Raw genomic sequence first — 16,374 nt, 5'->3', positions numbered from 1 at the left:
GTGTTCCTAGGAAACTGCAGTATTTAGTTTTTTATCTGTTATTTCTTACAATGTTACCCCAGAAAATCTTAGGTTTTATTACATACAGTCAGGAGGAACTATTGGATATAAGAGCAACGGCAACTCACCAACACTACGACCAGGAATACGACTTTCCCGAAGCGGATCCTCTGTTTGACCTACCACCCAGGACAATGGATCGGATCCCAGCCTGCGACCCAAAACAACGGCGCCATAGAAGGGGCAGACGGAGCGGTCTTCTGGTCAGGCTCCATAGACGTGCACATCGCGTAACGCTCCCGAGCATACTACTCGCCAATGTCCAGTCTCTTGACAACAAGGTAGACGAAATTCGAGCAAGGGTAGCATTCCGGAGAGACATCAGAGACTAACGTTCTTTGTTTCACGGAAACATGGCTCACTCGAGACACGCCATCTGAGTCGGTACAGCCACCTGGTTTCTGGTAAGAAGAAGGGCGGAGGTGTATGCCTTATGATTAACGAGACGTGGTGTGATCATAACAACATACAGGAACTCAATTATTTTTGTACACCTGACTTAGAATTCCTCACAATCAAATGCCGACCGCATTATCTACCAAGAGAATTCTCTTCGATCATAATCACAGTCGTGTTTATTCCCCCCCAAGCAGACACATCGACGGCCCTGAAAGAACTTCATTCGATTCTATGTAAACTGGAAAACACATATTCTGAGGCTGCATTCATTGTAGCTGGGGATTTTAACAAGGCTAATCTGAAAACAAGGCTCCCCAAATTCTATCAGCATATCGATTGTGCTTCCAGGGCTGGCAAAACCCTAGATCACTGTTATTCTAACTTCCGTGACGCATATAAGGCCCTCTCCGCCCTCCCTTCGGAAAAGCTGACCACGACTCCATTTTGTTGCTCCCAGCCTATAGACAGAAACTAAAACAGGAAGCACCCGCGCTCAGGTCTGTTCAACGCTGGTCCAACCAATCGGATTCCACGCTTCAAGATTTCTTTGATCACGTGGACTGGGATAGGTTCCGCATTGTGGCGAACAACAACATTGACGAATACTCTGATTCGGTGAGCGAGTTTATTAGCAAGTGCATCGGTGGTGTTGTACCCACAGCGTCTATTAAAACATTCCCCAACCAGAAACCATGGATTGATGGCAGCATTCGTGCAAAACTGAAAGCACAAACCACTGCTTTTAATAAGGGCAAGGAGCTCGGAAACATGACCGAATATAAACAGTGTAGCTATTCCCTCCGCAAGGCAATCAAACAAGCTAAGCGTCAGTATAGAGGCAAAGTGGAGTCGAATTTTTCAACGGCTCAGACACGAGAGGTATGTGGCAGGGTCTACAGTCAATCACGGACTACAAAAATAAAAACCAGCCCCGTCGCAAGCTCTCCTGTCTGCCTTGTTGCCAGACAGACTAAACAACTTTTTTGCTTGCTTTGAGGACAATACAGTACCACTGACACGGCCCGCTACCAAAACCTTTGGGCTCTCCTTCATTGTAGCCAACGTGAGTAAAACATTTAAACGTGTTAACCCTCACAAGGCTGCAGGCCCAGACGGCATTCCCAGCTGTGTCCTCAGAGCATGCGCAGACCAGCTGGCTGGTGTGTTTACGGACATATTCAATCAATCCCTATCCCAGTCTGCTGTTCCCACATGCTTCAAGAGGGACACCATTGTTCCTGTTCCCAAGAACGCTAAGGTAACTGAGCTAAATGACTACCGCTCTGTAGCACTCACTTCCGTCATCATGAAGTGCTTTGAGAGACAAGTCAAGGACCATATCACCTCCACCCTACCTGACACCCTAGACCCACTCCAATTTGCTTACCGCCCCAATAGGTCCACTGACAACGCAATTGCCTGCACACTGCCCTAACCCATCTGTTGTTTTAGCAAGCTCTCCCAATCAAGACCTGCGATTACTTTATGCCTTGCTGTATGTCTCTCAAATATCAATATGCATTGTATACTGTTGTTCAGGTTAGTTATCATTGTTTTAGTTACAATGGAGCCCCTAGTTCCACACACCTCTGGTACCTCTGATACCTCCTTTGTCCCACCTCCCACACATGTGGTGACCTCACCCATTATAACCAGCATGTCCAGAGATACAACCTCTCTTATCATCACCCAGTGCCTGGGCTTACCTCCGACCTAGAATATGTGGACATCTATAAGTACCTAGGTGTCTGGCTAGACTGCAAACTCTCCTTCCAGACTCATATCAAACATCTCCAATCCAAAATCAAATCTAAAGTCGGCTTTCTATTTCGCAACAAAGCCTCCTTCACTCACCCCGCAAAACTTACCCTAGTAAAACTGACTATCCTACCGATCCTCGACTTCGGCGATGTCATCTACAAAATAGCTTCCAATACTCTACTCAGCAAACTGGATGCAGTTTATCACAGTGCCATCTGTTTTGTTACTAAAGCACCTTATACCACCCACCACTGCGACCTGTATGCTCTAGTCGGCTGGCCCTCGCTACATGTTCGTCGCCAGACCCACTGGCTCCAGGTCATCTACAAGTCTATGCTAGGTAAAGCTCCACCTTATCTAAGTTCACTGGTCACGATGGCAGCACCCACCCGTAGCACGAGCTCCAGCAGGTGTATCTCATGGATCATCCCTAAAGCCAAAACCTCATTTGGCCGCCTTTCCTTCCAGTTCTCTGCTGCCTGCGACTGGAACAAATTGCAAAAATCTCTGAAGTTGGAGACTTTTATCTCCCTCACCAACTTTAAACATCTGCTATCTGAGCAGCTGTTGCAGGAATTAAATTCCTCTGTTTTAACACCCAATTAAAATTAAACACTCTGTCAATTCATAAGGATATGTATGACCCTTATTAGTATAAAAATCGACAGAGCCCAGTCTTAAAGTCAAACAGCAGCCTTTATTCACGAGAGTACTGCTCCTTACACATTTTACCACAGGTTATAAATTGAAAATGACATCAGCGTTTTCTAAATGTTCTGTCTCTTCTTGACACTGGTAGAAAGGCTCTATAGTTCTCAAGCCTTCCCACCTCGCCTAGAGCCAAGGTCAGCCAGTGTAGATAAGCATTCTAGCCAGTCTGGCGATATAGTTCATTCATTTCTACCAAGGAACAGACAGTCATTGTTCTAATTCTTGATTATATTTACACACATTATATTCAGTACTAGGATTAAAAAGAAAATTCCTACATATACAGTAACATAATAGTATTCTGATTAGTACATATACAGTAACATAATAGTATTCTGATTAGTAAATATACAGTAACATAATAGTATTCTGATTAGTCAGTCCTGATTGAAATGTATACATAATTAGTCATCATTAATAAAAATTCCCTTAACAGCAGCTAACCGATCGCTGCAGCTGTACATAGTCCATCGGTATATAGCCCACCTGAATTTACCTACCTCATCCCCATACTTTTATTCCATTTACTTTTCTGCTCTTTTGCACACCAGTATTTCTTCATCTGATGTATGATGTCTGATGTTCATCAGTATGTTCATCTGATCATTTATCACTCCAGTGTTAATCTGCTAAATTGTATTATTCACTCCTATGGCCAATTTATTGCCTACCTCCTCATGCCTTTTACCCACAATGTGTATATAGATTTTTTTTTTCTACTATGTTATTGACTTGTTTATTGTTTATTGTTTACTCCATGTGTAACTCTGTGTTGTTGTCTGTTCACACTGCTATGCTTTATCTTGGCCCGGTCGCAGTTGCAAATGAGAACTTGTTCTCAGCTAGCCTACCTGGTTAAATAAGGGTGAAATAGAGGAATACCTATGTAAGAATGCTGTTCATCGATTACAGCTCAGCATTAAACACCATAGTACCCTCCAAACCCGTCATTAAGCTTGAGACTCTGGGTCTCGACCCCGCCCTGTGCAACTGGGTCCTGAACTTCCTGACGGGCCACCTCCAGGTCGTGAGGGTAGGTAACAACATCTCCACCCCGCTGATCCTCAACACTGGGTCCCACAAGGGTGTGTTCTCAGCCCTCTCCTGTACTCCCTGTTCACCCATGACTGTGTGGCCATGCACGCCTCCAACTCAATCATCAAGTTTGCAGACGACACTACAGTGGTAGGCTTGATTACCAACAACGACGAGACGGCCTACAGGGAGGAGGTGAGGACCCTCGGAGTGTGGTGTCAGGAAAATAACCTCACACTCAATGTCAACAAAACAAAGGAGATGATCGTGGACTTCAGGAAACAGCAGAGGGAGCAGCCCCCTATCTACATTGATGGGACAGTAGTGGAGAGGGTGTAAAGTTTTAAGTTCCTCGGCGTACACATCACGTAAAAACTGAAATGGTCCATCCACATAGACAGCGTGGTGAAGAAGGCACAGCAGCGCCTCTTCAACCTCAGGAGGCTGAAGAAATTCGGCTTGTCACCAAAAACACTCACAAACTTTTACAGATGCACAATCGAGAGCATCCTGTCGGGCTGTATCACCGCCTGGTATGGCAACTGCTCCACCCATAACCGTAAGGCTCTCCAGAGGGTAGTGAGGTCTGCACAACGCATCGACGGGTGCAAACTACCTGCACTCCAGGACACCTACACCACCCGATGTCACAGGAAGGCCAAAAAGATTATCAAGGACATCAACCACCCGAGCCACTGCCTGTTCACCCCGTTATCATCCAGAAGGCGAGGTCAGTAGAGGAGCATCAAAGCGGGGACCGAGAGACTGAAAAACAGCTTCTATCTCAAGGCCATTAGACTGTTAAACAGCCATCACAAACATTGAGTGGCTGCTGCCAACATACTGACTCAACCACCAGCCACTTTATATAATGCTTACATACCCTACATTACTCATCTCATATGAATATACTGTACTCTTTTCCATCTGCTGCATCTTGCAATCTTGATGTAATTAAATGTATCACTAGCCACTTTAAACAATGCCACTTTATATAATGTTTTCATACCCTACATTACTCATCTCATATGTATATACTGTACTCTTTTCCATCTGCTGCATCTTGCCTATGCCATTCGGGCATCACTCATTCATATATTTTTATGTACATATTCGTATTCATTCCTTATACACACAAGTGTAAAGGTAGTTATGAAATTGTTAGGTTAAGTTGCTTGTTAGATATTACTGCATGGTCGGAACTAGAAGCACAAGCATTTCGCTGCACTCACATTAACATCTGCTAACCATGTGTATGTGACAAATAAATTTGATTTGATGTGTACGCCGAGGAACTTAACTTTCCACCGTCTCCACTGCTGTCCTGTCGATGTGGATAGGGGGGTGCTCCCTCTGCTGTTTCCTGAAGTCCACGATCATCTCCTTTGTTTTGACGTTGAGAGGTTGTTTTGCTGACAACACACTCCGAGTGCCCTCACCTCCTTCCTGTAGGCTGTCTCATTGTTGGTAATCAAGCCTACTACTGTTGTGTTATCTGCAAACTTGATGATCGAGTTGGAGGCGTGCATGGCCACGCAGTCATGGGTGTACAGGGATTACTGGAGGGGGCTATTGTTGTTACCTACCTTCACCACCGAGGGGGGGCGGCCCGTCAGGAAGTCCAGGACCCAATTGCACAGGGCGGGGTTGAGACCCAGGACCTGTAGAGCTTGTAGGGTACTATGGTGTTGAATACTGAGCTATATTCAATGAACATTATTCTTACATAGGTATTCTTCTTGTTCAGATGGGATGACGATTGCATCGTTTGTAGACCTATTGGGGATGTATGTCAATTGAAGTGGGTCTAGGGTGACAGGTAAGGTGGAGGTGATATGATCCTTGACTAGCCTCTCAAAGCACTTCATGAACTGGCAACTGAGTGTAATAATTAGTATTTTATTTGGATCCCCATTAGCTGTTGCTGAAGTAGCATCTACGCTTCCTGAGGTCCACATAAAACGTGACATAATACAGAACATCAATAGAGAAGAACAGCTCAAGGACTAAACAGCATACATTTCTAATTAAAATAATAGAACCAAAAAAAGGTCCTACTTGACAGTTACACATATTACTGACAATCACCCACACATCAGTACATATTATTATGCCTAAGAGCTGTGCTAAGCATCTCTTTATCACAGACAGATCTCTCCCCAGCTTTACAACAATTTAATCTATGCATTGAACATCCATGACAATTTACACCAAGAAGTTTAGTCTTCTCAATTTACTCAACATCCACATCATTCATTATCAGATTCAGCTGAGGTCTATAACTTAGGGAATGATTTTTACACAATACAATGTTATACATTTTAGATATGCTTAGGACTAGTTTATTACAAGCCACTCATTCCAAAACTGACCGCAACTCTTTGTTTAGGGTTGCAGTGATTTCACTATGTGCTGTTCCTGACGTGTATAATATTGAATCATCAGTGTACGTAGACACAAAGGCTTACGAATAGAGTAGAAACACTCTACAGTACTGTGATATGATTTTTTGCCAATATCAATACATTCATTAAACCTAGTGCCATGGTTTATATGTACATTTTTCACCCATTTCTTTTTTCACTACTGTAAATTAAAAATGTTAAAAGGGCTTTCAATAAGTTTTTCCCAGAGGGTATAGACAGACTGTGTTCTATAGCCGAGCTGAAAAATTATGCAGGAATAATGCCCTTCTATTAGTTACTGAAAAAAACGGTAAATAACAGCAGTTACCGGTAACTATACCAACACAGAGCACAGCTGCACCTGAATTTTTGTCTGAGTTGAATTTAGCCTGATATGAAAATGAATACATGAAGCTTTAGACGGTTGTTTGTACAAGATCTATATTCATCCTTTAAGGAAGTGTTATGGGTTGTATTACAGTGTGCAAAAGGATCTGATGATTGCTGACCAATGAGGTGGGAGCTCTAGCTCTACTATCCCTCTGATGACAGTTGGTGGGGTTTGTTTGTTCATAGATACCTTAACAACCCTCATTGTAGCAGGTTAGGGTGATAAGTGTTTCAAGATGTGGGCATATTATTGTTTTTCTCATGATCATTTTACACAAATCCCCAGCTGCTTATTCCATTAGTATTTGACATTATGGTGGAGTGATTGGTTGTGTCACTCCACATAACCTTGTGTCAGGCTACCATCTGGTGTGCTTCATCAAATTGGAATACTATCAAAAAGCAAGGATGACCAAGGCACTCTTCATATAATTAAATGCCTTTATTTGTATGGTATGTTGAATGGAACAAAGTTTTTCAACAGACACGTTTTAAGCAGCATGGCCTTCGTCAGGGAGTACAAAGATACAATGTGTACTTTTGCACAAACCATGTTCCAATCACCCTGATTGAAGAGGAAGTGGTTTAGTTAATAGACATTGGACAACACGTAGTAAACAACCATATACATTCAAAAGTGAAATAGATATGTTATCAAAATGCATATTAAGGTTAGAACTATTAGAAAATAAAAAGTAGTTATACCCTTGAAAAGGAGTCAGTTTTTAAAGCTTTGTTCCACTGAACATGCCATACAAATAAAGGCATTTGAATTACATGAAGAGTGCCTTAGTCCTCCTTGCTTTTTGATGACCAATTTACCCCTTTTACCAAAGAGCACCTTCTATCTAAAAATACCTACTACTGTGTACACTATCAGCGCTTCCCTTCTTTTATTCTACACTTTGTAATACTAGTTCTAACAGAGATATTAGACAGACTTGTAAAAGGCTCTGGTTCTAACCACTGAGTTTAACGACGAGGTCATTAAGGGTTTCAAGTGTTTCAAGAAAGAAAGTTGAATGGTAACTTATGAATTCACATAACATGTTATGTCCGGTTTCCCAGAATCTCCATTGAAAATGCCTTTTAGGTTAGGCTCAATCTGTGTCTGGGAAACTGGCTCATTATATCCTATCTTTCTTAATATTGATTAGACATTTGAAAGAGTAGCCATTCCATAGAGACTGACAAGACATGCCAAAGTCACCTTACCATGAACAAGTATTTGAAAGGTTCCCTCATTGCCCCCACGCTATTGCATTACAGTAAATAAAGAACAACAGAATAAGTCTGATATTGTGTGCTCCTTGCATTTAAGGTAACACTTTATTTGGATAGTTCATCTGTAGATGCTCTATAGACCATCAGCAACATTTCAACCATCTATTAACCCTAACCCTTACTTTCCTAACACTGAACTTAACCCTTATACTAAACCTAGCTCTAAGCCTAAACTTAACCTTTACCCTTATTCTATACCTAACCGTAGCAAGCAATTGCTTATCGACAGATGGTCATTCTATCAACAAACTATCTGTAGAGCATCTACAGATGGACGATCCAAATAAAGTGTGACCCAATTCAAATATGAAATTGACAAGTTTGTTGTTGTAAGTTAAGACAGAATGTCTATTTAAAGTTGCCAGTTATCAGGTTGTACAACATGCCTATACGGAAAAATTAGATCACTCTGTTAGACTTTCAGTGACAGTGTGCCTGTTATAAGTGAGAAGTTTTATTTTATACTATTTCCTACTGCATTCATGTGTCAAATGTCAATGCCCCCTTTCTGTATATGATATTTCAGGGAAGAGAAGAGAGCTGAGACATATTGCCTGAGTATACGAGCGCAACTACAACTTCCCCTTGTTTGACACCTCAAGCAATATAGTAATATCGTTTTTAATGTTTTATGATATTACTACTCATACAGCATTTTGTTGAAATGACGGTATGAAACAACTATTTCAAGTTACGTTTACAGCAATTTGATATTGGGGCTTTATGACCGGGGTTTCCTTTGTTCCTTTTCAAGTCTTTAAATGCAGGAGGTCTATTTTATGTTTACACATAGGACATTATGATGATCCTCTGACTGAAAATCACCACGGAGATCCAGTCACTTGTTTCACTAATGTCCCATGGTAGATAAAGAATATGCATCACTAAAAGTCCAGTTGGGGTTGGGCAGGCCAATGTAAACTAAAAATGTAATCTCTAATGCCTGCATTTGCACATTTACTAGAGATAGAGTGAATACTTAAAGGGATACTTTGGGATTTTGGCAGTAAGGCTATTTATCTAGTTCCCAGAGTCATGAACTCATGGATACCATTTGTATCTCTCTGTGACCAGTATGAAGGAAGATAGAGCTAGTTTCGCAAGCCAGTGCTAACTAGCGTTAGCGCACTGACTAATGCTAATAATCAATTGCACTAGCGCTAGTTAGCAACTTCCTTCTAACTGCACACAGAGACATAAAAATGGTATCCATGAGTTTATCTGACTCTAGGGAAGTAGATAAAGGGCCAAAATCCCAAAGTATCCCTTTATTAATTTGTTGAAATCCAGCCGTGATTGTCCGGGGTAGGCCGTCATTGTAAAGAAGAATTTGTTCTTCACTGACTTGTCTAGTTAAATAAAAAAATTGAATTCAATACCATCTGTGTCATGTTTATAACACTTACAACGGATTCTGTACAGTACGTGGTGAATATAGTATTATAACACTGTAATAAGACTCTTATGTCTAACGCTCAGTGTAGTCCAATAACATTCATAGTTGGGTCAGTATGAATAGAAGCAGGTCATTTGTATCCAGAGCATTGGTGAACAAATATTATGGATGTTATTAACATAGAAACTCTTGATAAGGTTTATATTCTGTGATATCTAGTCCTGGCAACACTACACTTAAATCCTAACCTTGTGGCATTACTGTGGGTTAAGGTAACTACCCCCAATAAATAGTGTTGGGTACAGAGATACATTTTAAATTAAACAGATACGTTTCAATAAAAAAAGCATACACACACAAGGAGTCAATGGCTTCTTTTTATATTGAGAGCACAAGCCTCCCTTATTTTGTTTAACAATTATAAAATCATTAAGACAACCAAGGGCAGATGTCCAATGAATGCAAAAAAACGAAAGCCCAGATTTTATCCAAGGCGTCATTGAGTGTTATTGTTCATTAAAAGACAACATCGGTGATTTTACAATCTTAGCTGAAGATCGAGGTGCATCCTTGTCCATAATTTAACACTCTTTTATTAAAAGGAAATAAGACAAGTCAGACAGTACAGCCACCCATTCCAGGACTGAGGAGGAAGAGAACTACGAGACTAGAACCTTTTTTGTAATTACGGGAGACCTTGGTCCCAGCATGACTCCCTGTCAAAATAAAGGTTAAATAAAAACCTGCCCTAGATATTTTCAGTCACATAATTTAAATTCAAACAGTGTACTGTGAAAAAAGCATTTGCCCAGGAGAGAATGCAAGGTTGAAGTCAGAGAGGACTGGACAGCAGCTTGGAAAGCTGAGACTTAAAGCTTCATTATTGGACTTGCATTGATTTGGGCAGTCAACGAGAGTAGCACACACAGAACAGTATGTAGCATCTGTACCATGCAAGGGTCTATCTGGGATGAGCCTGTACTTGTTAATTCTCAATGTTCAAGAGTAAAGAGTGGGGGGGGTTCTTCAGTCACTGCAAATATACTGTATGACTCATTGTCTTAACATAAGTATTCTTCTGGGACTGTGGGTGTTATGACAATTAAGTGACGATGACGCCAGCTGTTTTGCTGTTTTGTCTGTTATAGTGGCACAGTGTCACCACTTCCACATTGCCAAATTATGTATATTGAGGATTACAATTGTGACTAAGTACAAGGTGCAAGGCAACCCCAGCCAACTCAACCAATAGATTGAAGCTACCAAAATAGAATGATACCTGTTGCTCATCTGTATTGTGCCAAACGAGAAAATGCAATGGCAAAATGATATTTGATTATCAACATCAGAATGCAGACTGTGGGTTTGAGTTAAGTTGAGGTGTGCATTTGGAGGCATTGTGCAACGCAAGAGGTTCAGGACTAGACCTGGACTGGATTCCATGTTATGGACTGAAAGAAGGAATGCTGTTTGGCCTGCAGCCTTCCCCACTCACTCGCGCCCCCTGTCTGTCGTGCAGGGGACAGCACATATGGTGGGGGGGTAGGTAGGGGATGATGAGGTCAGGGTGGAGGGGTGTGGTCTGGCCCCGTCTGGTCCCTGCCTCTGTGTGCGTAGCGAGGGGAGACCTGCCCCCCTGGCCTCCTCTGGAGCATCAAGGACAGTCCTGGCCGTGGTCCTGACTCCTGCGGCGTCTCTTAATTGCCACTTGATGGTTCTCGTTCATCACGCAACTGTCCTCCCCCCTCCTCCTCTTCCCCTTCCCTGCCTGTTGAGCACACAAATACAAAGGAGAGGGACTTTTAAATGTTTAGATGTCTTCCATTGTGCAAAAATAAATCACTTTTTATACATTTTGTTTTGCAATATTAACGAGTATAATATTTATTACAATAGATTATGGAGTAAAAAGGAAGCATCGAGTGGTAAAGAGTGGTCCTCTGTAGCTCAGTTTGTAAGAGCATGGCTCTTACAACGGCAGGATAGTGGGTTTGATTCAGACAACCACCCATACGCTTGGGCATGAGTCCTTTCGATAAAAGTGTCTGCAAAATGGCATATATTATAAACAGAGAACAAAAGTTGAGTACTACCACTAGATGTCAGCCTACTACCACTAAACGTGAAACTCTAAACCAGCGATTCTCTACTGGTGGGTCACAACCCAAATTAGCGTAAAAAACGATAACTTTTAATTGTCAAAAAAATCTGGATTTTTTTCCCCCCATGAAATAAATACTCCAGTCTGAAAATAAACGACTAAAACCAGATAGAGAGTGTGTAGAAATGATAATGGACCTATCATTTGATCTAAACTATTTTTCTTGAATCACAGAGATTTCAATAGCAGCGCTATTGGATTTTGTTAATTGTGTGGTCAAACCAGTAAGCTTGCCAACATTTGTCATGAAAAGCATGATCAATATGGAATAATTAATAATGCAAGATGTGGGAAATGTGTTCCCTTGTCATATAAAACAACAATGAGATTGTAAAAAAAACCTGGGATGAAACTAAAAACACAGTTGAGAACCACTGCTCTAAACCATGAACGATGGACCACAGTCAGTCAGCAGCACAGCACAGATTATTGAAATAGATAAACATCTCATATCACATGTATCAAATTACTCAAACAGTGAACAAGGTCAGATTGTAAAACGAATTACACATCCATATTGCGTCCCAAATGGTACCCTATTCCCAATACAGTGCACAACTTTTGACCAGGGCCGATTGCGCTCTGTTCAAAAGTAGTGCACTATATAGGGAATAAGTTGCAGTTTGGGATGCAGCCCATCCAGACTGTGAAAGATGTTGTTACAGACCTTGACGTCATGTTCAGCAAACTTCTGGAACATGTTGGCATAGATCTTCTTGTCCCTTTCATGGTGTTCCCGGATTTTGCATTGACAGATAGAGACTTGACCGTGTGCCGCCCGGTTGGAGGGGTTGACCTGCAGCACCAGTTTAAAGTCAGACATGGCCAGGCTGAACTCATTACGGAAGAGACGAGCCTCCCCACGCCGGTACAGAGCCTTCTCATTCTTCCCATCCAATTCGATCACCTGCGAGATACACACAGAAACACAACTACATTGGTAACATTTTACATTAAGGTATACCTACAGGGATTTATAAAGGGCTTTAGAAATAGTTTTAAAAAGCAAATTATTAGTTTATAAAGCTTATTTTTTGAACACTTGCTAAACAGATTAATACATACACTACATGAACAAAAGTATGTGGACACCTCCTCAAACGTCTCATTCAAGAATTATGGACATTAATATGGAGCTGGTCCCCCCTTTGCTGCTTTGCTACAACAGCTTCCACTATTCTGGGAAGGCTTTCCACTTGCTTCCATTCAGCCACTAGAACATTAGTGAGGTCGGGCACTGATCAGTCGGCGTTCCAATTCAACCCAAAGGTGTTCGATGGGGTTGAGGTCAGGGCTCTGTGCAGGCCAGTCAAGTTCTTCCACACCAATCTAGACAAACCATTTATGTATGGACCTCGCTTTGTGCACGGGAGGCATTGTCATGCTGAAACATGAATGGGCCTTCCCGTTAAGATTTCACTTCACTGGAACTAAGGGGTCTAGCCCGAACCATGAAAAACAGCCTCAGACCATTATTCTTCCTCCACCAAACTTTAGTTGGCACTATGTATTGGGGTAGGTAGCATTCTCCTGGCATCCGCTAAAGCTGACGCTTGACATTATGCATAGTGATCTTAGGCTTGTGTGCGGCTGCTCAGCCATGGAAACCCATTTCATGAAGCTCCCGGCGAACAGTTATTTTGCTGAAGTTGCATCCAGAGGCAGTTTGGAACTCGGTAGTGAGTGTTGCAACTGAGTATAGATACTTTTTACACAATATGTGCCACCGCACTCGGCAGTCCTGTTCTGTGAGCTTATGTGGCCTACCACTTCGTAGCTGAGCCATTGTTGCTCCTAGACCAACAACTTCGTAGCTGAGCCGTTGTTGCTCCACTTCACAATAACATCACTTACAATTGACCGGCACAGCTATAATGTCACGTTCTGACCTTAGTTCCTTTTTTATGTCTTTGTGTTAGTTTGGTCAGGGAGTGAGTTGGGGTGGGTAGTCTGTGTTCTTTTTCTATGTTGTATTTCTGTGTTTGGCCTGGTATGGTTCTCAATCAGAGGCAGCTGTCCATCGTTGTCTCTGATTGAGAATAATACTTAGGTAGCCTGTTTTCCCCATTTTGGTTGTGGGTGATTGTTTTCTGTTTAGTTTCTGTTCACCTGGCAGAACTGTTTAGTTTTCTCTTCATTATTATTTTGTGTAGTGTTCTGTTTGTTAAATTAAAATATTACGAACATTTACCACGCTGCATTTTGGTCCTCCTCTCCTTCCACCAACGAGAAGCGTTACAGAATCAACCACCAACCAAGGACCAAGAAGCGTGGTATCGAGCAGCAGCGTTCTCTGAACTCATGGACATGGGAGGAGATTTTAGACGGTATGGGACCCTAGGCACAGGCTGGGGAATATCGCCACCCCAAGGAAGAACTGGAGGCAGCGAGAGCTGAGCGGCGGCGATATGAGGAGATAGCACAGCAGTGCGACAGGCACGAGAGGCAGCCCCAAACATTTTTTGGGGAGGGGCACACGGGGAGTGTGGCGGAGTCAGGCTGGAGACCTGAGCCCACTCCTCGTGCTTACCGGAGGAAGCGCAGTACTGGTCAGCACCGTGTTATGCGGTCAAGCGCACGGTGTCGCCAGTATGCGCTCATAGCCTGGTGCGCTATAGGCCAGCCCCCCGCAAGTGCCATGCGAGTGTGGGCATCCAGCCAGGGCGTGTTGTGCCGGCTCAGCGTGTCTGGTCTCCGGTACGCCGTCTCGGCCCAGGGTATCCTTCACCTGCTCTGCGTGCTGTGTCTCCAGGGCGCTGGGAGGGTGCAGTGCATCCTATGCCTGCGCTCCGCCCGTGCCGGGCGAATGTGGGCATTGAGCCTAAGGAAGAGGTCCATCCGGTGCCTCCTCCATGCACCAGGCCTACTGTAGGTATCCCCAGCCTGGAGGGTCCTGTGGCAGCCCCACGCACCAGGCTGTCTCTCCGTCTCCTCCCTCCAGGTTCGTCCGTCTGTCCTGAGCTGCCAGAGCCGCCCGTCTGTCCTGAGCTGCCAGAGCCGCCCGTCAGTCAGGAGCTGCCGGAGCCGCCCTTCACTCTGGTGCTGCCGGAGCCGCCCTTCACTCCGGTGCCGCCGGAGTCGCCCTTCACTACGGCGCTGCCGGAGTTGCCCTTCACTCCGGTGCTGCCGGAGTCTCCCGCCTGTCCGGCGCTACCGGAGTCTCCCGTCTATTCGGGGCCCGCTGTTAGGGTCCCCAGTACGAGGTCGGTGGCGAGGGTCGCCGCTCCAAAGGCGTCACTTAAGTGGGCCAAGACTATGGTGGAGTGGGGGACACGTCCCGCGCCAGAGCCGCCACCGCGGACAGACGCCCACCCAGACCCTCCCCTATAGGTTCAGGTTTTGCGGCACCTTTGGGGGGGTGGGGGGGAGTGCTGTCACGTTCTGACCTTAGTTCCTTTTTTATGTCTGTGTTAGTTTGGTCAGGGTGTGAGTTGGGGTGGGTAGTCTATGTTCTTTTTCTATGTTGTATTTCTGTGTTTGGTCTGGTATGGTTCTCAATCAGAGGCAGCTGTCCATCGTTGTCTCTGATTGAGAATCATACTTAGGTAGCCTGTTTTCCCCATTTTGGTTGTAGATGATTGTTTTCTGTTTAGTGTCTGTTAACCTGGCAGAACTGTTTTGTTTTCTCTCCTAGTTATTATTTTGTGTAGTGTTCTGTTTGTTCAATTAAAATATGATGAACATTTACGACGCTGCAATTTGGTCCTCCTCTCCTTCCACCAACGAGAAGAGTTACATCTAGCAAGGAGGACATTTTACAAACTGACTTGTTGGAAAAGTGGCATCCTATGATTGTGCCATGTTGAAAGTCACTGAGCTCTTCAGTATGGCCATTCTACTGCCAATGTTTGTCTATGGAGACTACATGGCTGTGTGCTCGATTTTATATACCTGTCAGCAACGGGTGTGGCTGAAATAGCTGAATCCACTAATTTCAAGTAGTGTCCACATTTTTTGTAAATATATTGCATATAGTATATATAGTGCATATAGTATGTATATATATAAATGTACATATATATACAGTGTATATATAAATGTACATATGTATACAACCCCACTGACCCAGAGCAAAGAGTTAAAGACACACACAACTGTATGCTATTCCATGCACAGGCACTAGCTGCATGCTCTGTTCGGCTTCAGAATATGGTATACGTGTATATGTGTGTGGGGATCCCATGTGTGCAGCCAGGTATGCATTGAGATTGTACCTTGTTGCAGTTCTCCACAACCAGTGCATACTCTCTCAGCCTCAGGTAGCACATTGCCAGGTTGAGCTGGGCGACCAGTAGGAAGTTCTGGATCGTCTGTTGCTGTTCCTTCCCTACACCAAACTCCATCTCGAGCCACGACACAATAAGCTGGTATTGGACCACCGCCTGCAGGAAACACCCTGCCTAGAACCAGGGACAACACATGGAGTAGGTTTTGCAGGTCTCATGCAAAAAAGCAACATTTAATAACGCAAAAGAAATGTGCAAAGCAGGAACATACACAGATAGGGCTCTACCAATGCAGAGCACATGTCCCTTTGCCCTTCCAATCTCTAAAGTTCCCTTTTGTATTGGGTTATAAAAAAGTATACAGTACCAGTTAACAGTTTGGACACACCTACTCATTCAAGAAAAAAAGTGTTTAAACAAATCAAAATATATTTGAGATTTGAGATTCTTCAAAGTAGCCACCCTTTGCCTTGATGACAGCTTTGCACACTCTTGGCATTCTCTCAGCCAGCTTCATGACGTAGTCACCTGGACTGCATTTCAATC

At 43.4% G+C, this 16,374-nt stretch overlaps 1 protein-coding gene across 2 annotated transcripts in view; it reads right to left on the bottom strand.

The window, feature by feature from the left end:
• Positions 1–9,805: 9,805 nt before the first annotated feature.
• The window catches only part of fkbp5 (FKBP prolyl isomerase 5), a 46,824-nt gene continuing 40,255 nt past the window's right edge, over positions 9,806–16,374 (bottom strand). For both annotated transcript variants that reach the window (XM_021610304.3, XM_036983904.2), the window contains exons 9-11: positions 15,817–16,002; positions 12,270–12,509; positions 9,806–11,209 (exon numbers count right to left, since the gene is read on the bottom strand). In XM_021610304.3, coding sequence (XP_021465979.3) covers positions 11,096–11,209; positions 12,270–12,509; positions 15,817–16,002 — 540 coding nt within the window. In that variant the 3' untranslated portion in view covers positions 9,806–11,095. The remainder of the gene's footprint in view (positions 11,210–12,269; positions 12,510–15,816; positions 16,003–16,374) is intronic.

This window comes from Oncorhynchus mykiss, chromosome 7 (assembly GCF_057628025.1).
Source record: "Oncorhynchus mykiss isolate SJ-2025 chromosome 7, ASM5762802v1, whole genome shotgun sequence".
Taxonomy (NCBI): domain Eukaryota; kingdom Metazoa; phylum Chordata; class Actinopteri; order Salmoniformes; family Salmonidae; genus Oncorhynchus; species Oncorhynchus mykiss.
Note: the sequence above shows the minus strand (reverse complement) of the source record. Positions and strands in the feature narration are given on the sequence as shown.